At 42.0% G+C, this 19,335-nt stretch overlaps 1 protein-coding gene across 1 annotated transcript in view; it reads right to left on the bottom strand.

The window, feature by feature from the left end:
- The window catches only part of mcoln1b (mucolipin TRP cation channel 1b), a 28,082-nt gene extending 9,161 nt beyond the window's left edge, over positions 1–18,921 (bottom strand). The window contains exons 1-6 of the mRNA XM_060904404.1: positions 18,717–18,921; positions 18,180–18,448; positions 11,657–11,821; positions 9,420–9,576; positions 5,152–5,233; positions 2,904–3,000 (exon numbers count right to left, since the gene is read on the bottom strand). Of these exons, the coding sequence (XP_060760387.1) occupies positions 2,904–3,000; positions 5,152–5,233; positions 9,420–9,576; positions 11,657–11,821; positions 18,180–18,448; positions 18,717–18,771 (825 nt within the window). The 5' untranslated portion in view covers positions 18,772–18,921. The remainder of the gene's footprint in view (positions 1–2,903; positions 3,001–5,151; positions 5,234–9,419; positions 9,577–11,656; positions 11,822–18,179; positions 18,449–18,716) is intronic.
- Between the last annotated feature and the right edge of the window lie 414 nt (positions 18,922–19,335).

The raw sequence follows: 19,335 nt of genomic DNA on the forward strand, positions 1-19,335 counted from the left end.
CATGATCGAGATGACATTTCATTTGCATGACTAACTAGCTTTATGCGCCCAGCCTCATTTATTAATCTTTCCATAAATGTTCCACTCGGTTACTTCGCTTTTGTACTCCAATAAGTCCAAGTCATATGAATTATCAAACACATTCACAGCATTTCCATTACACTACATTACAGGCATTTAGCAGACACTCTTATCCAGAGTGATATACAGCATACCCAGAGCAGCCTGGGGAGCAGTTGGGGGTTAGGTGCCTTGCGCAAGGGCACTTCAGCCATTCCTGCTGGTCCAGGGCCTCAAACTGGCAACCTTTTGATCCCAAAGCTGCTTCTCTAAACCATAAAGCCATGGCTTCCCCCTATATTTACATTTAGCCACGCCTCTAAAATTCCATAAAAGGCAAAAAGCTCACAGAGAAATGATAAAATGGAGACTAAAAGCTGAAAGAGAGTCTCCTCAGTGCAGTGTGTGCTAAATCTTCCAATAATGCAGCTCGGCCACTGCAGCGCATCAGCTACAACAGACACATGCCAGTGCTTCCTCCTTTACCGTGGTGCCAATATTTTTGTCCTGATTAAACAGCTAGTCTTATCTGTTTTCATTTACAGGTTTCTGTCAAGTCATTAATCTGAAATGACTGGGTTTCACACAATTATCGTTAAATCAGTGTGTGGGTTGGAAGTAAATAATGGCCCTTTTCCACTACCCTTTTTCAGCTCACTTCAGCCCGACACAGCTCGCGTTTCGACTACCTTAGAGCGGCGCGACTCAGCTCGCTTCAGCCCTGCTCAGCTCCCAAAACTCGCACGGTTTTGGAGTGGGGCTGAAGCGAGCCAAACCGAGCCGAGTGGGGCTAGGGGCGTGAGGAGACACTCCCCTGTGCACTGATTGGTGAGGAGGAGTGTCCTCACATGCCCACACACGCCCCGCAAGCACGCTGGGATCTGTAAACACCGTAAACCCGGAAGAAGAAGAAATACGAATTACGAGAATTTCTGAAGCCTTATGTGCCTCGCCTCATCTATACGCTCTTGCCAGTATCTGTTGGCGTTGTCGGTGACAACAAGCCACAGCACCAAGACCAGCAACACTAACGACTCCATGTCCTCCATGTTTATTGTTTACTATCCGGGTCATGAGACTACCGCTTAAAAGGTCACTGATGTCACTGTTTGCGCTGCTTAACAACATCACGTGACGTCCACCCACTTTCGCTAACTCCACCCAATGTGTCCACCCACTTCCAGCCAGCATGGTTCAGCACGGTTGTAGTCGAAATGCAACTCCAACAGCCCCGCTCAGCTCGACTCAGCCCAACTCAGCACGGCACGGCTCAGCCCAACTCAGCCGCGTTGGTAGTGGAAAAGCGGCATATGTGAACTGAACTTGACCGTGTAATCCGTATAGAAACTCACTCATTTATCAAGGTTCACATTAACATTAATGAGTTGAGATATAAGTAAATTTAGAGAGAAACGTCAGATGGGAACATTTTTTTCACCCCCTCAAGAAAACTCACTTTCATGAACACTACATTTCATGAACAAACTCCTGAGAAAACTCCTGATTGTTCGTGTCCAGATTAAAAGTAAACTGCCTTTCAGGTTTTTCAAGTGTAGGTCATACAAAGAACAACAAACATAGTAGCATTTTTTTGTCAACAATTATCTTTTTTTTATAAGATTTATTTATAAGATTATCAAAAGTCTTATAAATTTTTGCCAGCATTTCTCAGGAGAATAGCATTAATTTTACAGCATGGATAGCGATAACGACAGTCTTCACAGCGAAAGCGAGTTTTACTACCCCGAGGAAGAAGAAATAAAAGAAAACATTTCAGGAGAAAGCTAAAAACCTCTAACTGTTGCTAATGCCGAGCAAAAACATGGCTGAATCCTGAATGACTCAATTTTGTATAAATAGGGGACTACATAGGCAGCAAAATGTAGTTTTTTCCTGCCATGGAAGTGCACTTGTATACTGAGGAGGAAACCATTTGCATTACAGCCGTGAATGAGGATTCAAAATGGCGGCTCGCCTCAAGTTTCCCTTTCGGGCGCTCTCGTTTTCTGTTAGAATTTGGTAAAGAAAAAAATAAATATATTATTTACCAGTTTAAGGTCGGTCCGTATGGTGAAATATCGTGACCTCGGCCTTGAATACTGACCTTGACCCAGAGGGCCTCGCTCAGTACTTTCAAGACCTCGGTCACGGTATTTCAAGATACGGACCTCCCAGCTGATAAATAACACATATACACACACACACACATATGTATGTGTGTGTGTGTATATATTTCACAATGACCACATTTCAGATGGAACTGTTACCAATTTTATGAAATCGAAAGGCCGTCTCACTTTAATAAATGAGAACCCTTAGTTAGAATTAGATATCTTAAATTTCCAGTATCTCAATTCACTTTAATTTATGCTTAACAATGTTAGTAACAGGCGGCACGGTGGTGTAATGGTTAGCGCTGTCGCCTCACAGCAAGAAGGTCCGGGTTCGAGCCCCATGGCCGGCGAGGGCCTTTCTGTGCGGAGTTTGCATGTTCTCCCCGTGTCCGCGTGGGTTTCCTCCGGGTGCTCCGGTTTCCCCCACAGTCCAAAGACATGCAGGTTAGGTTAACTGGTGACTCTAAATTGAGCGTAGGTGTGAATGTGAGTGTGAATGGTTGTCTGTGTCTATGTGTCAGCCCTGTGATGACCTAGTGACTTGTCCAGGGTGTACCCCGCCTTTCACCCGTAGCCAGCTGGGATAGGCTCCAGCTTGCCTGCGACCCTGTAGAACAGGATAAAGCGGCTAGAGATAATGAGATGAGATGTTAGTAACAGTAGAACCCTCCAGAAACAGCTCCCTCAGAGCTCAAGTTTAGGGGAGATGTTTGTGGAGTCAGGGCTTACAGTGATGGAGAAGGTGTAGCAGTCGGGAAGCTCATTGTTGATGATCGTCTGGATGTTTATAGCCTTGAGTTTGAATTTGATGGTCACGTTGATCAGCCTACAGGAAGAGGAAAGGACGGAGAGAGAGGATGACGACCTGTATTCATGCTTATATAAATCCAAAGAATTACTACAATCCCGATGCCAAAAAAGTTGGGACAAAGTACAAATTGTAAATAAAAACGGAATGCAATGATGTAAAAGTTTCAAAATTCCATATTTTATTCAGAATAGAACATAGATGGCATATCAAATGTTTAAACTGAGAAAATATATCATTTAAAGAGAAACATTTGGTGATTTTAAATTTCATGACAACACCACATCTCAAAAAAGTTGGGACAAGGCCATGTTTCCCACTGTGAGACATCCCCTTTTCTCTTTACAACAGTCTGTAAACGTCTGGGGACTGAGGAGACAAGTTGCTCAAGTTTAGGGATAGGAATGTTAACCCATTCTTGTCTAATGTAGGATTCTAGTTGCTCAACAGTCTTAGGTCTTTTTTGTCGTGTCTTCCGTTTTATGATGCACCAAATGTTTTCTATGGGTGAAAGATCTGGACTGCAGGCTGGCCAGTTCAGTACCCGGACCCTTCTTCTATGCAGCCATGATGCTGTAATTGATGCAGTATGTGGTTTGGCATTGTCATGTTGGAAAATGCAAGGTCTTCCCTGAAAGAGACGTCGTCTGGATGGGAGCATATGTTGCTCTAGAACCTGGATATACCTTTCACCATTGATGGTGTCTTTCCAGATGTGTAAGCTGCCCATGCCACACGCACTAATGCGACCCCATACCATCAGAGATGCAGGCTTCTGAACTGAGCGCTGATAACAACTCGGGTCGTCCTTCTCCTCTTTAGTCCGAATGACACGGCGTCCCTGATTTCCATAAAGAACTTCAAATTTTGATTCGTCTGACCACAGAACAGTTTTCCACTTTGCCACAGTCCATTTTAAATGAGCCTTGGCCCAGAGAAGACGTCTGCCCTTCTGGATCATGTTTAGATACGGCTTCTTCTTTGAACTATAGAGTTTTAGCTGGCAACGGCGGATGGCACGGTGAATTGTGTTCACAGATAATGTTCTCTGGAAATATTCCTGAGCCCATTTTGTGATTTCCAATACAGAAGCATGCCTGTATGTGATGCAGTGCTGTCTAAGGGCCCGAAGATCACGGGCACCCAGTATGGTTTTCCGGCCTTGACCCTTACACACAGAGATTCTTCCAGATTCTCTGAATCTTTTGATGATATTATGCACTGTAGATGATGATATGTTCAAACTCTTTGCAATTTTACACTGTCGAACTCCTTTCTGATATTGCTCCACTATTTGTCGGCGCAGAATTAGGGGGATTGGTGATCCTCTTCCCATCTTTGCTTCTGAGAGCCGCTGCCACTCCAAGATGCTCTTTTTATACCCAGTCATGTTAATAACCTATTGCCAATTGACCTAATGAGTTGCAATCTGGTCCTCCAGCTGTTCCTTTTTTGTACCTTTAACTTTTCCAGCCTCTTATTGACCCTGTCCCAACTTTTTTGAGATGTGTTGCTGTCATGAAATTTCAAATGAGCCAATATTTGGCATGAAATTTCAAAATGTCTCACTTTCGACATTTGATATGTTGTCTATGTTCTATTGTGAATACAATATCAGTTCTTGAGATTTGTAAATTATTGCATTCCGTTTTTATTTACAATTTGTACTTTGTCCCAACTTTTTTGGAATCGGGGTTGTAATATTCAATCACAACACTGTATAATACTTGATTCTGATTCATTAATTTTAATTATAAAAACAGCAGCTTCGACAGTCATACAGGTTTATATTAATGCACTCGTTCTAATCTCTTTTTATTGATGGAACGCAGCTGCTGTAACACAAGTGAGAACAAGAACTAACCTGTTTCACAGTCATTCCATAACATTAACTGTAACTATAAATGGATAAAAAGTACAATGTCGTGAAATTTCTTTGTCATGAAATTGTAACTGTTGGCAAATTACCTTGATGTAAGGGGAAAGAACATGCTTCAGGATGTGCTGCTATGAGAAAATAATCAACTTTAAAGGTGGTAACAGTAACTCCTCTTCATCACACCACCCCGTCGTTGATTATTTTCCTCTAACAGCACAAGACACGGTGTTCTAAGCTTTCTTTAGTTAAATCATGCACAAATCATCTGAAAGGACTGTATTGATTCCTACTTGTGGAATTTTAGAGTGAAGTCCTTGTAGTGTTCAGGGAGAGGAGCTGAAGGGTCTGTGGGAGGATCGACACCTATACAGTCTGGAAGAAATGGGGGGGGGGACTGAATGACAGAACTGCAAACCTCCTGCATGTATGCCACAAAACAGATCATGAGCATTTTGTTCTACAGTATTCAGTTTAAAATTTTCAATTCTATTAACAGGTGATTAACTAGAAAGGCGCTTGGAAAGCTCAAGGACGATAATCGACTCTTCTATGATGTGCAAATCTGCAACTGCAACCACTTTACATGTCTGGATATATTTCCAAAATGATTAGAATCATGTTCCTACATGTGTACGTGTGTATCCCAGAGAGTTACTGGTCCCTGTGAATCTGGGTTGTGATATAAAAGTAATCGTATTTCTACATTGGCTGTGTTTTTCCGCACACTATTGAGCTTTACTGCCATCTATTGGATTGTAAGATGTACAGCAAATGCCGTCTCACAGCACGACTGAAAGTGAAAATTAATTCCTGGATCCGCCCTGTGACTCGGATCCGCTCCAAATTTGGTTTTCCGTTTCTGGTTGAGAGTACGCTGTGCGTGTTTTGGCTGCTGCTTCTTATTATTCTGAGCTTTTTATTTTTCTCTTCCCCCCCCACCTTGTTTTTCTTTCAAAAGTGTTTGTATGGTTTGATGTTTGTTTTGTTTGAATGTTTTGTCCACTGGTTGTGGTGTAGCTCCAGACCCAGTTTTGGGCGTCGGTATCCTCAGGCCTTGGTCCACCATAGGTGATGCGTGTTCTGCTCACTATGGACTGCAGTGAGCTCGGTGCTCCCTTTAACATCATGGTTGTCCAGCGCTCTGTGCAGCAGTGCCTCTGTACTCGCTTTGTGGATCCATGGTACAGTGTTCTGAGTGATGTTACCCAGTGGCATTGTGGTGGCTGTACAGGTGGTTTGGAACATATCCTCGTGTGCCTTCTGGTTGGATATTGGGCAGCTACGCCACTGGAGTTACCGTACATCCTGACCCTCTTTTGGTGGCCTTTTTTTTTCTTTTTTCATAATTGTAAAGTGACCTTGGGTATGAGAAAGGTGCTATACAAGTTCAACTTATTATTATTAGCTCATCCGGCCGACAGGCGATGAGTTTATGCCATCATGTGTTGTCGATCATCGTCGTTCACATTCCATGAAAATGGCTTCTTCTCTCACAGTTCTTCACCGATTTTTATTCTTTTTGGCAGGAAGGTAGGTCTGCCTGGGGTGCATATAGCTTCTAGTCAAATTTGCATAACTGCAATTAATAATGAAGATATGGAGTAATTAATCAATCCCTAATGAGCAGTTTTCACACAAATCGCTTCTTCTCCCTCAAGTCTCCACCGATTTTGATTCTTTCTGGCATGAAGTTAGGGGTACCTAGAACTCATACCCAGATTTGCTTCATTACAATTATTAACAAGAGTGCTCTGAGAGCACAATATCCCCCGCTGGCAACTACACCATAACTCTGGTAAAATGCGGCTGAATTAAATTAAATTGCAATATATATATTAGCTACATATAACAAAGAATCCTGTAAAGTTTCATGAAATTCCTCCAAAAATTGTGAGAGGAGTTCATTTCAGAAGGTGAGTACCCTTCCCAGGATGGACAGATGGATGGACATCGCCACGACATAATCCCCCATTGGGCCTTTTGGCGAGCGGGGGATAAAAATTGTGAGGGAAGTTGATTTCAGAAAGCAAGCACACCTTGATGAAATTGCCAAAGTACAAGTTTGTTAATAATCAAGGGCAGGACTCTGGGAAAATTTGCTCAAATTAAATGAAATTTCAATCTTCGTATAACTGTCATATAACAAAGCCTTCTGCCAGGTTCAGGGCTTTGAACCGGTTCAAGGAACGAAAACGAAAACCGGGAACTTTTTCTATTTCACATGGAACAGAAACGAAACCAGAAACTTTATTATTTTTTATGTTCCGGAACAGAAACGCTTATTAAAAATAATGGTAACCGGTTAATACCGGTTTTTATTTCGTTCCTCAAAGTTTCTGTAGCCTACAAATAGTCATTCTTCTCCTGCGCAAGTTTCTATGACCCGCTGGGGTTCACTTCCTGTGTGACGTTCACTGATTGAATAGAGAGAGCGGGAAGGTGGACTGCTAGTGAGTAAGTGCATTACTGAGTGTCTGAGCAAAGAAGAGCCTGAACGATGCAACCTCCCTATTGGCTGTTTAATGGCTGTTTGTAAAAATGTATCAGTTGTTGCCCTTCCCACGGGAATCATCGCGGGCTCGAGAGCTGAGACCTGACGAGTTAGTTCGTTGGTAGCAGAACAAAATGTCTGGACACAAATCGGGTTTTCAGAAAAGGAAAGAAAATAAACGCAGGGTCGAAAATACAAAAAAGGAGGCAGAAAATGCAAAACGAGTTTTAAGGTAGGACAAATGGTTACTTTTCTGAGGCAGCCCGCCGTGGCTGCCTGCAGGCTTATTTATTATAGCCCATTTAGTTAAAATAGTTTATATAAAATGTTTATAGTTATAGTTATGTGATGGTTGTCCTGATTTAGACTGGTGTTTTTTTTTTTTTTTTTTTGGGGGGGGGGGGGGGGGGGGGGGGGGGGGTTGCGCGATGTTGCACCCGGGTCCAGATTAGGGCAGAACCGGCCCTGGCTACATTTCAGCTGTAGTTTGTTATGAATGTATGTACTTGCATAGATGTGTACTTCCAATATGGCGCCTAACAAAATATCGCGGCGCGGTGACGTCATGCGGTAGCATAGGGCCTGACTAGCCTTTGGTAACACACTAAACGAATTATCTTTCATTTTTGGCACTTTTTCTGTTTGTGTAGATGGGAAGACATACTGAGAATCCAAATCGCCAACATTTGAAATAATAATTGTTTTGAATTATTTCTTGTCTTATTTAATGAAGGTTGTAATAGAATTAGCCTACATTTGGCTTAAGCTGGATGAGACAGAGACATAATTTTATAGCCATTTGTTAAACAGCTGACAGGGAACGTAATTAACCGTTCCGGGAACGAAATTTTTTTGTCCTAACCGGTTCGGGAACGTCTATTTAATGGTGGAACCCAAAACCGGAAACGTTAAAATTCCGTTTCTGTTCGGAACGAACCAATAGGAAAAAAATTCCAGTTCAAAGCCCTGGCCAGGTTTAGTGAAATTCCTCCATAAATTATGAGAGGAGTTGATTTCACTAAAACGTACACCCTCACAAAATTGTCAAAGTACAAATTATTTAATCAAGGGTCAAAACTCTGGGGAAAAAGTTTCACAAACAAAATTCAATTGCATTATGCGTATTACCGTCATATAACAAGGCCTTATGCCAAGTTTCAAGAAATTTGTCTAAAGATTGTGAGAGGAGTTGATATCGGAAGGAAAACACACCTTCATGAAATTGTCAAATTATAAATTTGTTAATCAAGGGCTGTAACTCTGGTCAAATGTGACCCAAGTTAATGAAATTACAATATGCGTACTATCGACATTTAAAAAGAATCCTGCCAAGTTTCGTGAAATTCCTCCAAAAACCATGAGAGGAGTTGATTTCAGAAGATGAGCACCCTTCCTAGGACGGACAGATGGACATCGCCACGACATAATCCCCCTTCGGGCCTTTCAGCCAGCAGGGGATAATGAAGTTATGGGCTAATTAAGCCTTAATGAGCAGCTCAACAAAAATTGCTTCTTCTCAGTGAATTCCTCGCCGTCTTGGATTCTTTCTAGAAAATAGGTTGGTATTCCTAGGGTGGATATCGCTTCCATATATAGCTTGTATATAGTGTATATAGCTTGCAACATTTATTGCGCAAGGTGGCCCACTTTAGATCATTCCTTCTGGACTAGACGGGGCCGAAGTGAGCTACACTGTCATTGACAGTCCCATCCATCCATCCATCCATCCATCTATCTATAAATGGCTTCTTCCTCAGCCCAGGCCACACCCTTCCACCAAGTTTCATGGAAATTAGGTCAGTAGTTTTTGCACAATCCTGCTTACAGTCAGACAAACAAACTAACTGCACTGAAAACATAACCTCCTTGGTGGAGGTAATGAACAATGCTAATTCTGAGAGGAAGAATGCTATTGTGGCCTCTGTCTAACACACACACACACACACACACACACACAGAGCTCTGTATTAAAAATAAACATTTACAGTACGTTGCATATAGCACAGGAACGTTCGCTCGTCTCCTCATACACACATGGAGAGAGGAAATGAGAGGCAGGAGGATTACCGGTAATGACGTGAGGGTCGATATTGAAGGTGTCGTTGACCGGGTCGATGCTGCCCTTCTTATAGTAGTACTGACACAGAGAGAGGGCGCTACCGTTCACTTCCGACCCCAACACGTACGCGTAGCGGCCCACTGCCTTCTGAGGAAGAGTCAGATACTGACCAAGAGACAGAGAAAGAGACAGACACAGAGACAGAGAGAGATGAAAAAATGTGTTTCATTATCGCTTTATTCACCTCCGCTAAATTTAATCACTCTTTGCCACAGGACTTGCAGGAAGTGGAACGACCTAAAATCATGCATAACCCTCTCAAGGTCACCAATCACATGCCATGCGTATAAAAATCACAATCCTGCATGCTGAGAGTAAATCACGCAGCCTGGATCACACTACAGGAAGCCATTAAGTGTTATATTTATCATACTACTTTGTATTTCCATGATGTGCATCGTGTATCACTTTATTTCGCAGAACTACTCGTACACACGTGTTTATTAAATCATCCTTGTCAAATTTTCTTCTTACAGAGTACTCTGACAGAGCGTTACATCGCGTCTCATGTGTCACTGTCAGATCTGTGAGGTGAAGAGATAATGCAAAAGAAAAGACGTTTTGTAGCGATTATACACTGCCTCCTGCGCCATCTACAGGCTCACGACTGTAACTACAGGACCTTTTCATGTGAAATCCGAAGAATGAGGAGTGGACTTCCGACTGATGAAAAAATTATTAAAGCGAGACGGCCTTTCAATTTCATAAAGTCGGTGAAATTTAGTTCCCTCTGAAATGTGGTCATTGTGATATATGCTTATTTCTGTAATATCTCACAAAATATCAGGCCATTCTGTGGCTGGAAAGTTATTTAATTTGAGGGGATTAAAGCAAATAATGTGCATGAACTCGCTCGCTTTGCGCGGTCAAGCAGACAGAGGAAGTCCGTGTGTGCATGCATGTGAAGGTTTACCTTTGAGCGTGCACTGACAGTTCCATCATTCTGTCGCTAAATGAACAGCTGATCACACCGAGGTGCTCGCTGACCGCCCATATTTATTAGTTTGGTCCTGCATTTCCTTTCCTTCATATATAACATAACGTCTTTTTCTTTCGTGGTCCAGTTTCCATCAAATCCTGCGCTCTGATTGGCTGGCAAGCGGGTCCGTGACTCACTCGTTCACAACAACAAACATCGTAGCGATTTTTGTCAACATTTATTTTCGCATTTCTCAGGAGAATAACATTAATTTTACAGCATGGATAGCGATGACAGTCTTCACAGCAAAAGCGAGTTTTACTACACTGAGGAAGAAGAAATAAAAGAAAACATTTCAGGAGAAAGCTAAAACCCTGTAACTGTTGCTAACGCCGAGCAAAAACATGGCTGAATCCTGAATGACTCAATTTTGTATAAATAGGGGACTACATAGGCGGCAAAATGTAGTTTTTTTCCTGCCATGGAAGTGCACTTGTATCCCGAGGAGGAAGCCATTTGCATTACAGCCGTGAATGAGGATTCAAAATGGCGGCTCGGCTCGGTTTTCCCTTTCGGGCGCTCTCGTTTTCTGTTAGAATTTGGTAAAGAAAAAAATAAATATATTATTTACCAGCTTAAGGTCGGTCCGTATGGTGAAATACCGTGACCTCGGCCTTGAATACTGACCTCGGCCCAGAGGGCCTCGCTCAGTACTTTCAAGACCTCGGTCACAGTATTTCACCATACGGACCTCCCAGCTGGTAAATAACATATTTCTTCTCGCTTTCCATTACTGTAGTCGGTCTTTCACGTTTCATTCGCACACACACGTGCTCCATTTTTCTCTCCTGTTTCAAATGTGTATCCCACAATGCCTTGCGTGAACGGGGAAAGCCCATCACGTGATGCATGACGTAGCATCCTGAATTGGGTCGTGGTGAAGCAGGAAAAAAATAGAGAATTTAGGGCCACATGGAGATAAATTAATTAATTGTTCTTTTTTTAACTTATAAAATTGGAAGTCGTGATTTGACTTCAGTATCTTTTGGTCCACTAAACAAAAATAATTGGGTGTCGGGAAAATTCTTTGTATGACCTAGACTTGAAAAACTTGAAAGGCTTTAATGAGATTGAAGTGTTGGTTAAGAATGATGTTGTATGTGCTCCAAGCCATTAAACTTTCTGCGTTGATGTGCTTGTTCTTCAAAATGAAACTAAAAATGGAGGAAAAATAAGAAAAAGAAATAATAAAAAGTGTGTGTGTACCTGCTCTATGGTGTAGTTGATGTGCTGATACACGTCGTTCTGCGTGTGTAAGGCGAACCCGTCTGTGCCATCCTGATAGTCCTGCAGGAAGAGATGCCTGAACGAGTCTGTGTTCTCATCCTTAAACATCACCACCATCTGATTACTCAAACCAAACAGCACCAACTACAGAGAGAGAGAGAGAGAGAGAGAGAGAGAGAGACACAGAGACAGACACACACACACAGACAGACACACAGACAGACAGAGAGAGAGACACAGAGACAGACACACACAGACAGACACAGAGAGAGAGAGAGAGAGAGAGAGAGAGAGAGAGAGACAGACAAACACACAGGACAGAGAGACAAACACACAGAGAGACAGACAAACACACAGGACAGAGAGAGACACAGAGAGAGAGAGAGACAGACAGACAGACCGACAGAGAGAGATACAGACAGACAGAGAGAGAGAGAGAGAGAGAGAGAGAGAGAGAGAGAGAGAGAGAGAGAAAGATTTTAGACTGAAGAGCATTTTGCATTTCACACTTTTTCAGGTTCATACAGTGGTGCTTGAAAGTTTGTGAACCCTTTAGAATTTTCTATATTTCTGCATAAATATGACCTAAAACATCATCAGATTTTCACACAAGTCCTAAAAGTAGATAAAGAGAACCCAGTTAAACAAATGAGATAAAAATATTATACTTGGTCATTTATTTATTGAGGAAAATGATCCAATATTACAGATCTGTGAGTGGCAAAAGTATGTGACCCTTTGCTTTCAGTATCTGGTGTGACCCCCTTGTGCAGCAATAACTGCAACTAAATGTTTGCGGTAACTGTTGATCAGTCCTGCACACCGGCTTGGAGGAATTTTAGCCCATTCCTCTGTACAGAATAGCTTCAACTCTGGGATGTTGGTGGGTTTCCTCACATGAACTGCTCGCTTCAGGTCCTTCCATAACATTTCCATTGGATTAAGGTCAGGACTTTGACTTGGCCATTCCAAAACATTAACTGTATTCTTCTTTAACCATTCTTTGGTAGAACGACTTGTGTGCTTAGGGTCGTTGTCTTGCTACATGACCCACCTTCTCTTGAGATTCAGTTCATGGACAGATGTCCTGACATTTTCCTTTAGAATTCACTGGTATAATTCAGAATTCATTGTTCCATCAATGATGGCAAGCCGTCCTGGCCCAGATGCAGCAAAACAGAACCAAACCATGATACTACCACCACCATGTTTCACAGATGGGATAAGGTTCTTATGCTGGAATGCAGTGTTTTCCTTTCTCCAAACATAACGCTTCTCATTTAAACCAAAAAGTTCTATTTTGGTCTCATCCGTCCACAAAACATTTTTCCAATAGCCTTCTGGCTTGTCCACACAATCTTCAGCAAACTGCAGATGAGCAGCAATGTTCTTTTTGGAGAGCAGTGGCTTTCTCCTTGCAACCTTGCCATGCACATCATTGTTGTTCAGTGTTCTCCTGATGGTGGACTCATGAACATTAACATTAGCCAATGTGAGAGAGGCCTTCAGTTGATTAGAAGTTACCCTGGGGTCCTTTGTGACCTCTCCGACTATTACACGCCTTGCTCTTGGAGTGATCTTTGTTGGTTGACCACTCCTGAGGAGGGTAACAATGGTCTTGAATTTCCTCCATTTGTACACAATCTGTCTGACTGTGGATTGGTGGAGTCCAAACTCTTTAGAGATGGTTTTGTAACCTTTTCCAGCCTGATGAGCATCAACAACGCTTTTTCTGAGGTCCTCAGAAATCTCCTTTGTTTGTGCTATGATACACTTCCACAAACATGTGTTGTGAAGATCAGACTTTGATAGATCCCTGTTCTTTAAATAAAACAGGGTGCCCACTCACACCTGATTGTCATCCCATTGATTGAAAACACCTGACTCTAATTTACCTTCAAATTAACTGCTAATCCTAGAGGTTCACATACTTTTGCCACTCACCGATCTGTAATATTGGATCATTTTCCTCAATAAATAAATGACCAAGTATAATATTTTTGTCTCATTTGTTTAACTGGGTTCTCTTTATCTACTTTTAAGACTTGTGTGAAAATCTGATGATGTTTTAGGTCATATTTATGCAAAAATATAGAAAATTCCAAAGGGTTCACAAACTTTCAAGCACCACTGTATGTGTCACATGGGCAGCACGGTGGTGTAGTGGTTAGCACTGTCGCCTCACAGCAGAGAAGGTCCTGGGTTTGAGCCCAGCAGCCAGCGAGGGCCTTTCTGTGTGGAGTTTGCATGTTCTCCCCATGTCTGTGTGGGTTTCCTCTGGGTGCTCCGGTTTCCCCCACAGTCCAAAGACATGCAGCTTCGGATAATTGGTGGCTCTAAATTGACCATAGGTGTGAATGTGAATGATTGGTTGTCTCTGTGTGTCAGCCCTGCGATAACCTGGCGACTTGTCCAGAGTGAACCCCGCCTCTTGCCTATAGTCAGCTGGGATGGGCTCCATCTTGCCTGTGACCCTGTAGGACAGGATAAGCAGCTACAGATAATGGATGGATGGATGCGTCACATGGCTCCACAGTGGAAGAAATTATTTGTAGCAGCTCCTCATGTCCGTAGATTGTAATGTTTGAACAGAGCAGTGTATGAGCAAAATCAACATGAATAGAATAATAATATTACAGCACCATGAATGAATTATCAAATTGTGTCGTGTCGTGTATTTCACATCAATAAAATCACTGCATTGTCTTGTGACATTATTGTGAGACCAATAATGAGAGATGCATCACAGTCACGATACGTATTCATTCCTTTCTTTGACGCTGCATGCCATGCGCCAGAAACAACACCATGACATTTATTACGGTGTGACTCTGCTGGGTGCCTGGGGGACAGCAGTGAACCAGCACTTTCACTTTACATCACTACTATATAGTTACCGTCCAATATCATCACATATAACAACTAATTAAGATTGATCTGCAGTAGGTTTAGATTATCTACAACTAGGGAAAGACGCTCGTAATTGCTGCTGAACTGTACAATAATTATGTTTACAGGAGTGTGTAGAGTAAGAAATCACTCAGGTAAAAAAAAAAAAAGCATACAATGGAAAGATACTGTACGTTTCCTGTTATGAAAAAAAAACAGGAGGATAAAAACCTTCAGGAAAGAAAACCTACCGAAAAACTGAAACTCCTCAACCAAACGCAGCATCTGAGCTCTGATGGTTAGAGCTACAATCTTGATATTTCAAACTGTCATCTGGTTACAGTTATCAACTGTCCAAATAGTTTTATTAGTGGACTAATAAAACTGTTTTAACTCATTTTATACGAAACTGTCGTGAATATTTTCCGTAAAATGTGTCAGTAAATAATCCTATGTTCATTTTTAAAATGCAAATTAAAAATAAGTGCTGGATTAAAAATTCATCTATCTTATGTAAATAAAGAAACAAATCTCACTGTCTGGTGGTCAAGTGTTTGAGATACGTTGCCTTGAACTTATGATCAGGTTCGCTGTAGTGGTGCATGTACACTGCCTGGCCAAAAGAAAAAAAGCTGCCGTTTGGATTTAAATAAGCAAATACTGTATTTAAGACCCTTTGATTGGATAATTACTGCAGTCATTAATGTGTTTCAGCTGCAACAATTATTTTAACCTGAACTGATGCAGTGAGTAGCTTCTCATTTCTTAAACAAGCATGTCGGAAGACGTAGTATCCCCCGCTTGTGGAAAAGAGGTTACTGTGTTTCAGAAAGTCAAATTTTCGGCCAAATTAATGACGGAGTCTGCTGAAATGACTGGAATTGGGTTAAGACCTGACGAACACATTATTAAAACCTGGAAGGATAGTGATGAGCGGTCAACTTCATGGAAAAAATGTGGTTGGAAAAAATCTTGACTGACTGTGATCAGAGATCACAAACACTTGGTGAAGACATACTGTTAAAAAAGGAAAAATAAATTGACAGTAGAACTCATGGTCATATTTAATAATGAAAGTAAGATCATTTCTACACTCACAGTGCGGTGAGAACTCACAGGATTGGGACTAAACAGCTGTGCGTCCATAAGAAAACCACTTGTTAATAAGACTAATCAGGAGAAGGGAAGCATATGAAGCGATGCATTAATCATGCATCGTGTACAAGCCTCTGGAGGCAGTGTGATGATCTGGGGTCGATTCAGTTGGGCAGGTCGAGACTCAGCAACGTTAAAACGAAGTCAGCTGATGACCTGAATGACCAGGTTATCATCACATCAATGGATTTTTTCATTCCCTGATGGCACGGGGATAAAATAAAGGCTCGGATTGTGAAAGAGTGGTTCAGGAAGCATTTTCACACACCACAGAGTCTTGAACTGAACCCCACTGAGAGTCTTTGGGATGTGCTGGAGAAGGATTTACAGAGTGGTTTGACTCTCACATCGTCAACACAAGATCTCAGTGAGAAATTAACACAACTCTGGACTGAAATAAATGTTGTGACGTTGGACAAGTTTATCGAAACAATGCCATGGTGAATGCATGCTGTAATCAAAGCTAAAGGCAATCCAATAAAATATTAGAGTGCGCGACCCTTTTTTTTTTTGGTGGCAGGACAGCGTACGTCGGCTCATACAGTCGCAAAAGCCATCAGAGATCCGGTCTATGCATTACCACATTCTCTTAAGTATGGAGCTGTGCTCCGCTATGACATAGCCTGAAACAAAATGCAAGCCGAGAGCCTATTGATTTATGCTAAAGACTACGGTCTAGTGAATTTTTGAAACATGTAATCAGCAGTCAAGATCATAGCGTATAGTCTAGCAGATCACGCCGAAATGTCATTCCACCTTGAGTGTTTTTCTCATTGTAGTGTGTGAGATGAACTCCGTAAACCTGATCGCAGTAAACAGGGTTGCCAGGTTTTAGCTAAATTTCAAGCTCAAAACCCCACACAAAGACCTGAAACTACTCCAAAAGATTTAGGCATTAGAAAGACACGTCTTCCTTCTTTTCCTCAGCCCTGGTTTAGGGACACAAAAAGTCACTCTGCGGCGTACGCATTTCTGATTCACGGAGGCCTCCCACTTCATGATCCCTCCTTTCTTCCTCTCAATCTTCGCAACATATCTTCCAACAGAAATGTCCTGTTCATCACAGACACACTGTCTGTACTTACATACTGGCATTTTGTGGAAATGTATAAGGTTTAATTCTAATTATTTGCTATGAAACAAGCTCTCAGTGGTCATGAAGTAGCCCAATTTGGTAACCGTGTCATTAAACGTCCTGTCTTCTGCTCTTAGTCAACAGAAAACAAGTCATAGTGCGCTGAGTATGGGGCAGCGTGATTCCTGCCCCAACAAACCTCTATTAGAACTTGTTACAGTTCATATTTTTTCCCACTAGGTGCAGTGATGAGTCTGACATCTTAAAGGAGAACTGAAGTCAATTTTAAACTTGCTTTATTTCTTAATTAACGTGTTATTCAATTCCGTTTTTGGTTTTAGTAACCTTATATCGTGACTCGTATTGGCAACTAATTGCAATTAAATATTATACTTATCGGCCTATCTGATTTTTAGCCGTGTTGAATTTAGTTCGTTTGGTCCACGGCAGGCGTCGCTTATCCGCATGATCTTCACGAGACTTGTGCGAGACTCCGAAACGTTTAGTGTCAGCCAGGTGTCAATGCTGCAGTTTTGAAAACTGTTTTCCAAACGAAATATCGCACTAAAAAAAAAGTTTAAATGATGATTACTGCCTACTTTTTCCAAACTTTCCCGATCGCTACCAAAACAAACAAAACTTCCAGCTTGATTACATCAGCATTCGAAAGAGGGCGCGTGCGTCTTTTGACAACGTTGGCAGATGTTGGTCACTGATTTCCACTGTAAGTTTTACTTCCGTCCTACGATGTCTCGCACAGGTCTCAACGAATCTCGTTTACGGCCGTTGCTTTGACATATGGACTGATAGATTACAGATCATATTTCAAACACTCATAACTTGCTATAGCAGCGACAAAATAGCGATCAAAAATGCATTCTGATATTTAATGAGATAAATAGAATTTTGATAATAAAAAATTTGCCTTCAGTTCTCCTTCTAACAAGCAGATGGAGCTAAACGAGGCCATGAGCACGCCATCTAAAAGGCGAGCACATGCACGAAGCAACATTTTTTAAAATCGCTGATCATGCAAAAGCACAAAATAGTATTTAAATGAAGTTTAAAATGCATGGACTTGAGAAAGTGGACTTTACGAAGATGAATATTTGCTGATATAAATGATGGAGCTCTGCCACTGATTTGTACAGTGACAGTGATCGAACACCATCCAAGCTGTAACCATAGCAACTACCGCATCACATCATGCTAGTCTCCTGAAACAGTAGCAGAGCAGGTTGATAGAGAGCGAGCCAAATCAAACGGTCATTCTGCCATTATAAGGAAACAAAACATACACAAATATAAGGAGAATAAAAATTCAATTCCGTGTGTACGTGTATTTTAAAAACAGCTCAGGTGTGTCAAGGCACGTGCCGACACCTGTACAGTGACGATGATGATCTTCAGCAGCTGCAGCACCAGCTTGTACGGTTTGCGGCCCTTGGCGTGGTATTTATCACACGGGCTCATGAAGAAGTACTTCAGCCTCCTGCGCAGAACCTCTTCCTCCGCCACGTCTTCGTCCTGCAGGGCATCTGTCCGTAGAGACGAACCCTGGAGGTCCAGAGAGGGCCGGATCCCGTGACCTCCATCGGTGAGGTCAACAGGACTCGAGTCAAAGGTCACAGGGGTCAGCAGTCTCTCTTTCTCTGGTGCATACATTAGAAATGAGAAAGAGAGAGAGAAGTAAAAATATTATCAGTGACAGAGATGAGCATTTTTATTTATGAAATTTATTATTATTGTTGTTAATCACAATATTGTATCACTGTGTAACCATGTTTCCTATGGAAACCTCCTACAATTACAATAATATTAATTGTCGGAACAGGAAGAGATTTTCTCGAGTTCCCTAACTATTCAAAAAAAAAAGGGGGAAGGAAAAAAAAAGAGGAACCGTAGAGATGGTAAACAAACCCGCGTCCTCCTGCTCTGGTACCGGATGTTGTTGTTTTGATAAAGAGGTTGCCATGCAAACGCGTTGCGAATTTTATGCTGATTAAAACCTCAAAACAATCTGCAGATCAACAAATCTTCCCTAAACAACCGCCAGAAATGCAGAACAGAAGAAAGCACTCTCAGATCAGACGTTTCCAGCGGGCATGACGTCAACAGAGCAAAAATATCGACACCACTTCCGGGTTGGTCACGTGATCGCCTGTCACGTGACCCTGACTGTACCTATTAGATTATACACAGAGTCCTGTCATCTCTGGGCTTTCTATCATTACCTGTAAATACAGTTTATTATTTCCCTTTTTTTTAGATTTAAAAGAGCTTGAGTTGTTAGAATAAAGAAAGAAAGAAAGTTATTGGTGCACAGAAGAGTTTTAATTCTCATATACACTACCGTTCAAGGCGGCACGGTGGTGTAGTGGTTAGCGCTGTCGCCTCACAGCAAGAAGGTCCTGGGTTCGAGCCCCGGGGCCGGCGAGGGCCCTTCTGTGTGGAGTTTGCATGTTCTCCCCGTGTCCGCGTGGGTTTCCTCCGGGTGCTCCGGTTTCCCCCACAGTCCAAAGACATGCAGGTTAGGTTA

The sequence above is a fragment of the Neoarius graeffei genome, chromosome 22, assembly GCF_027579695.1.
Source record: "Neoarius graeffei isolate fNeoGra1 chromosome 22, fNeoGra1.pri, whole genome shotgun sequence".
Classification (NCBI taxonomy): Eukaryota; Metazoa; Chordata; class Actinopteri; order Siluriformes; family Ariidae; genus Neoarius; species Neoarius graeffei.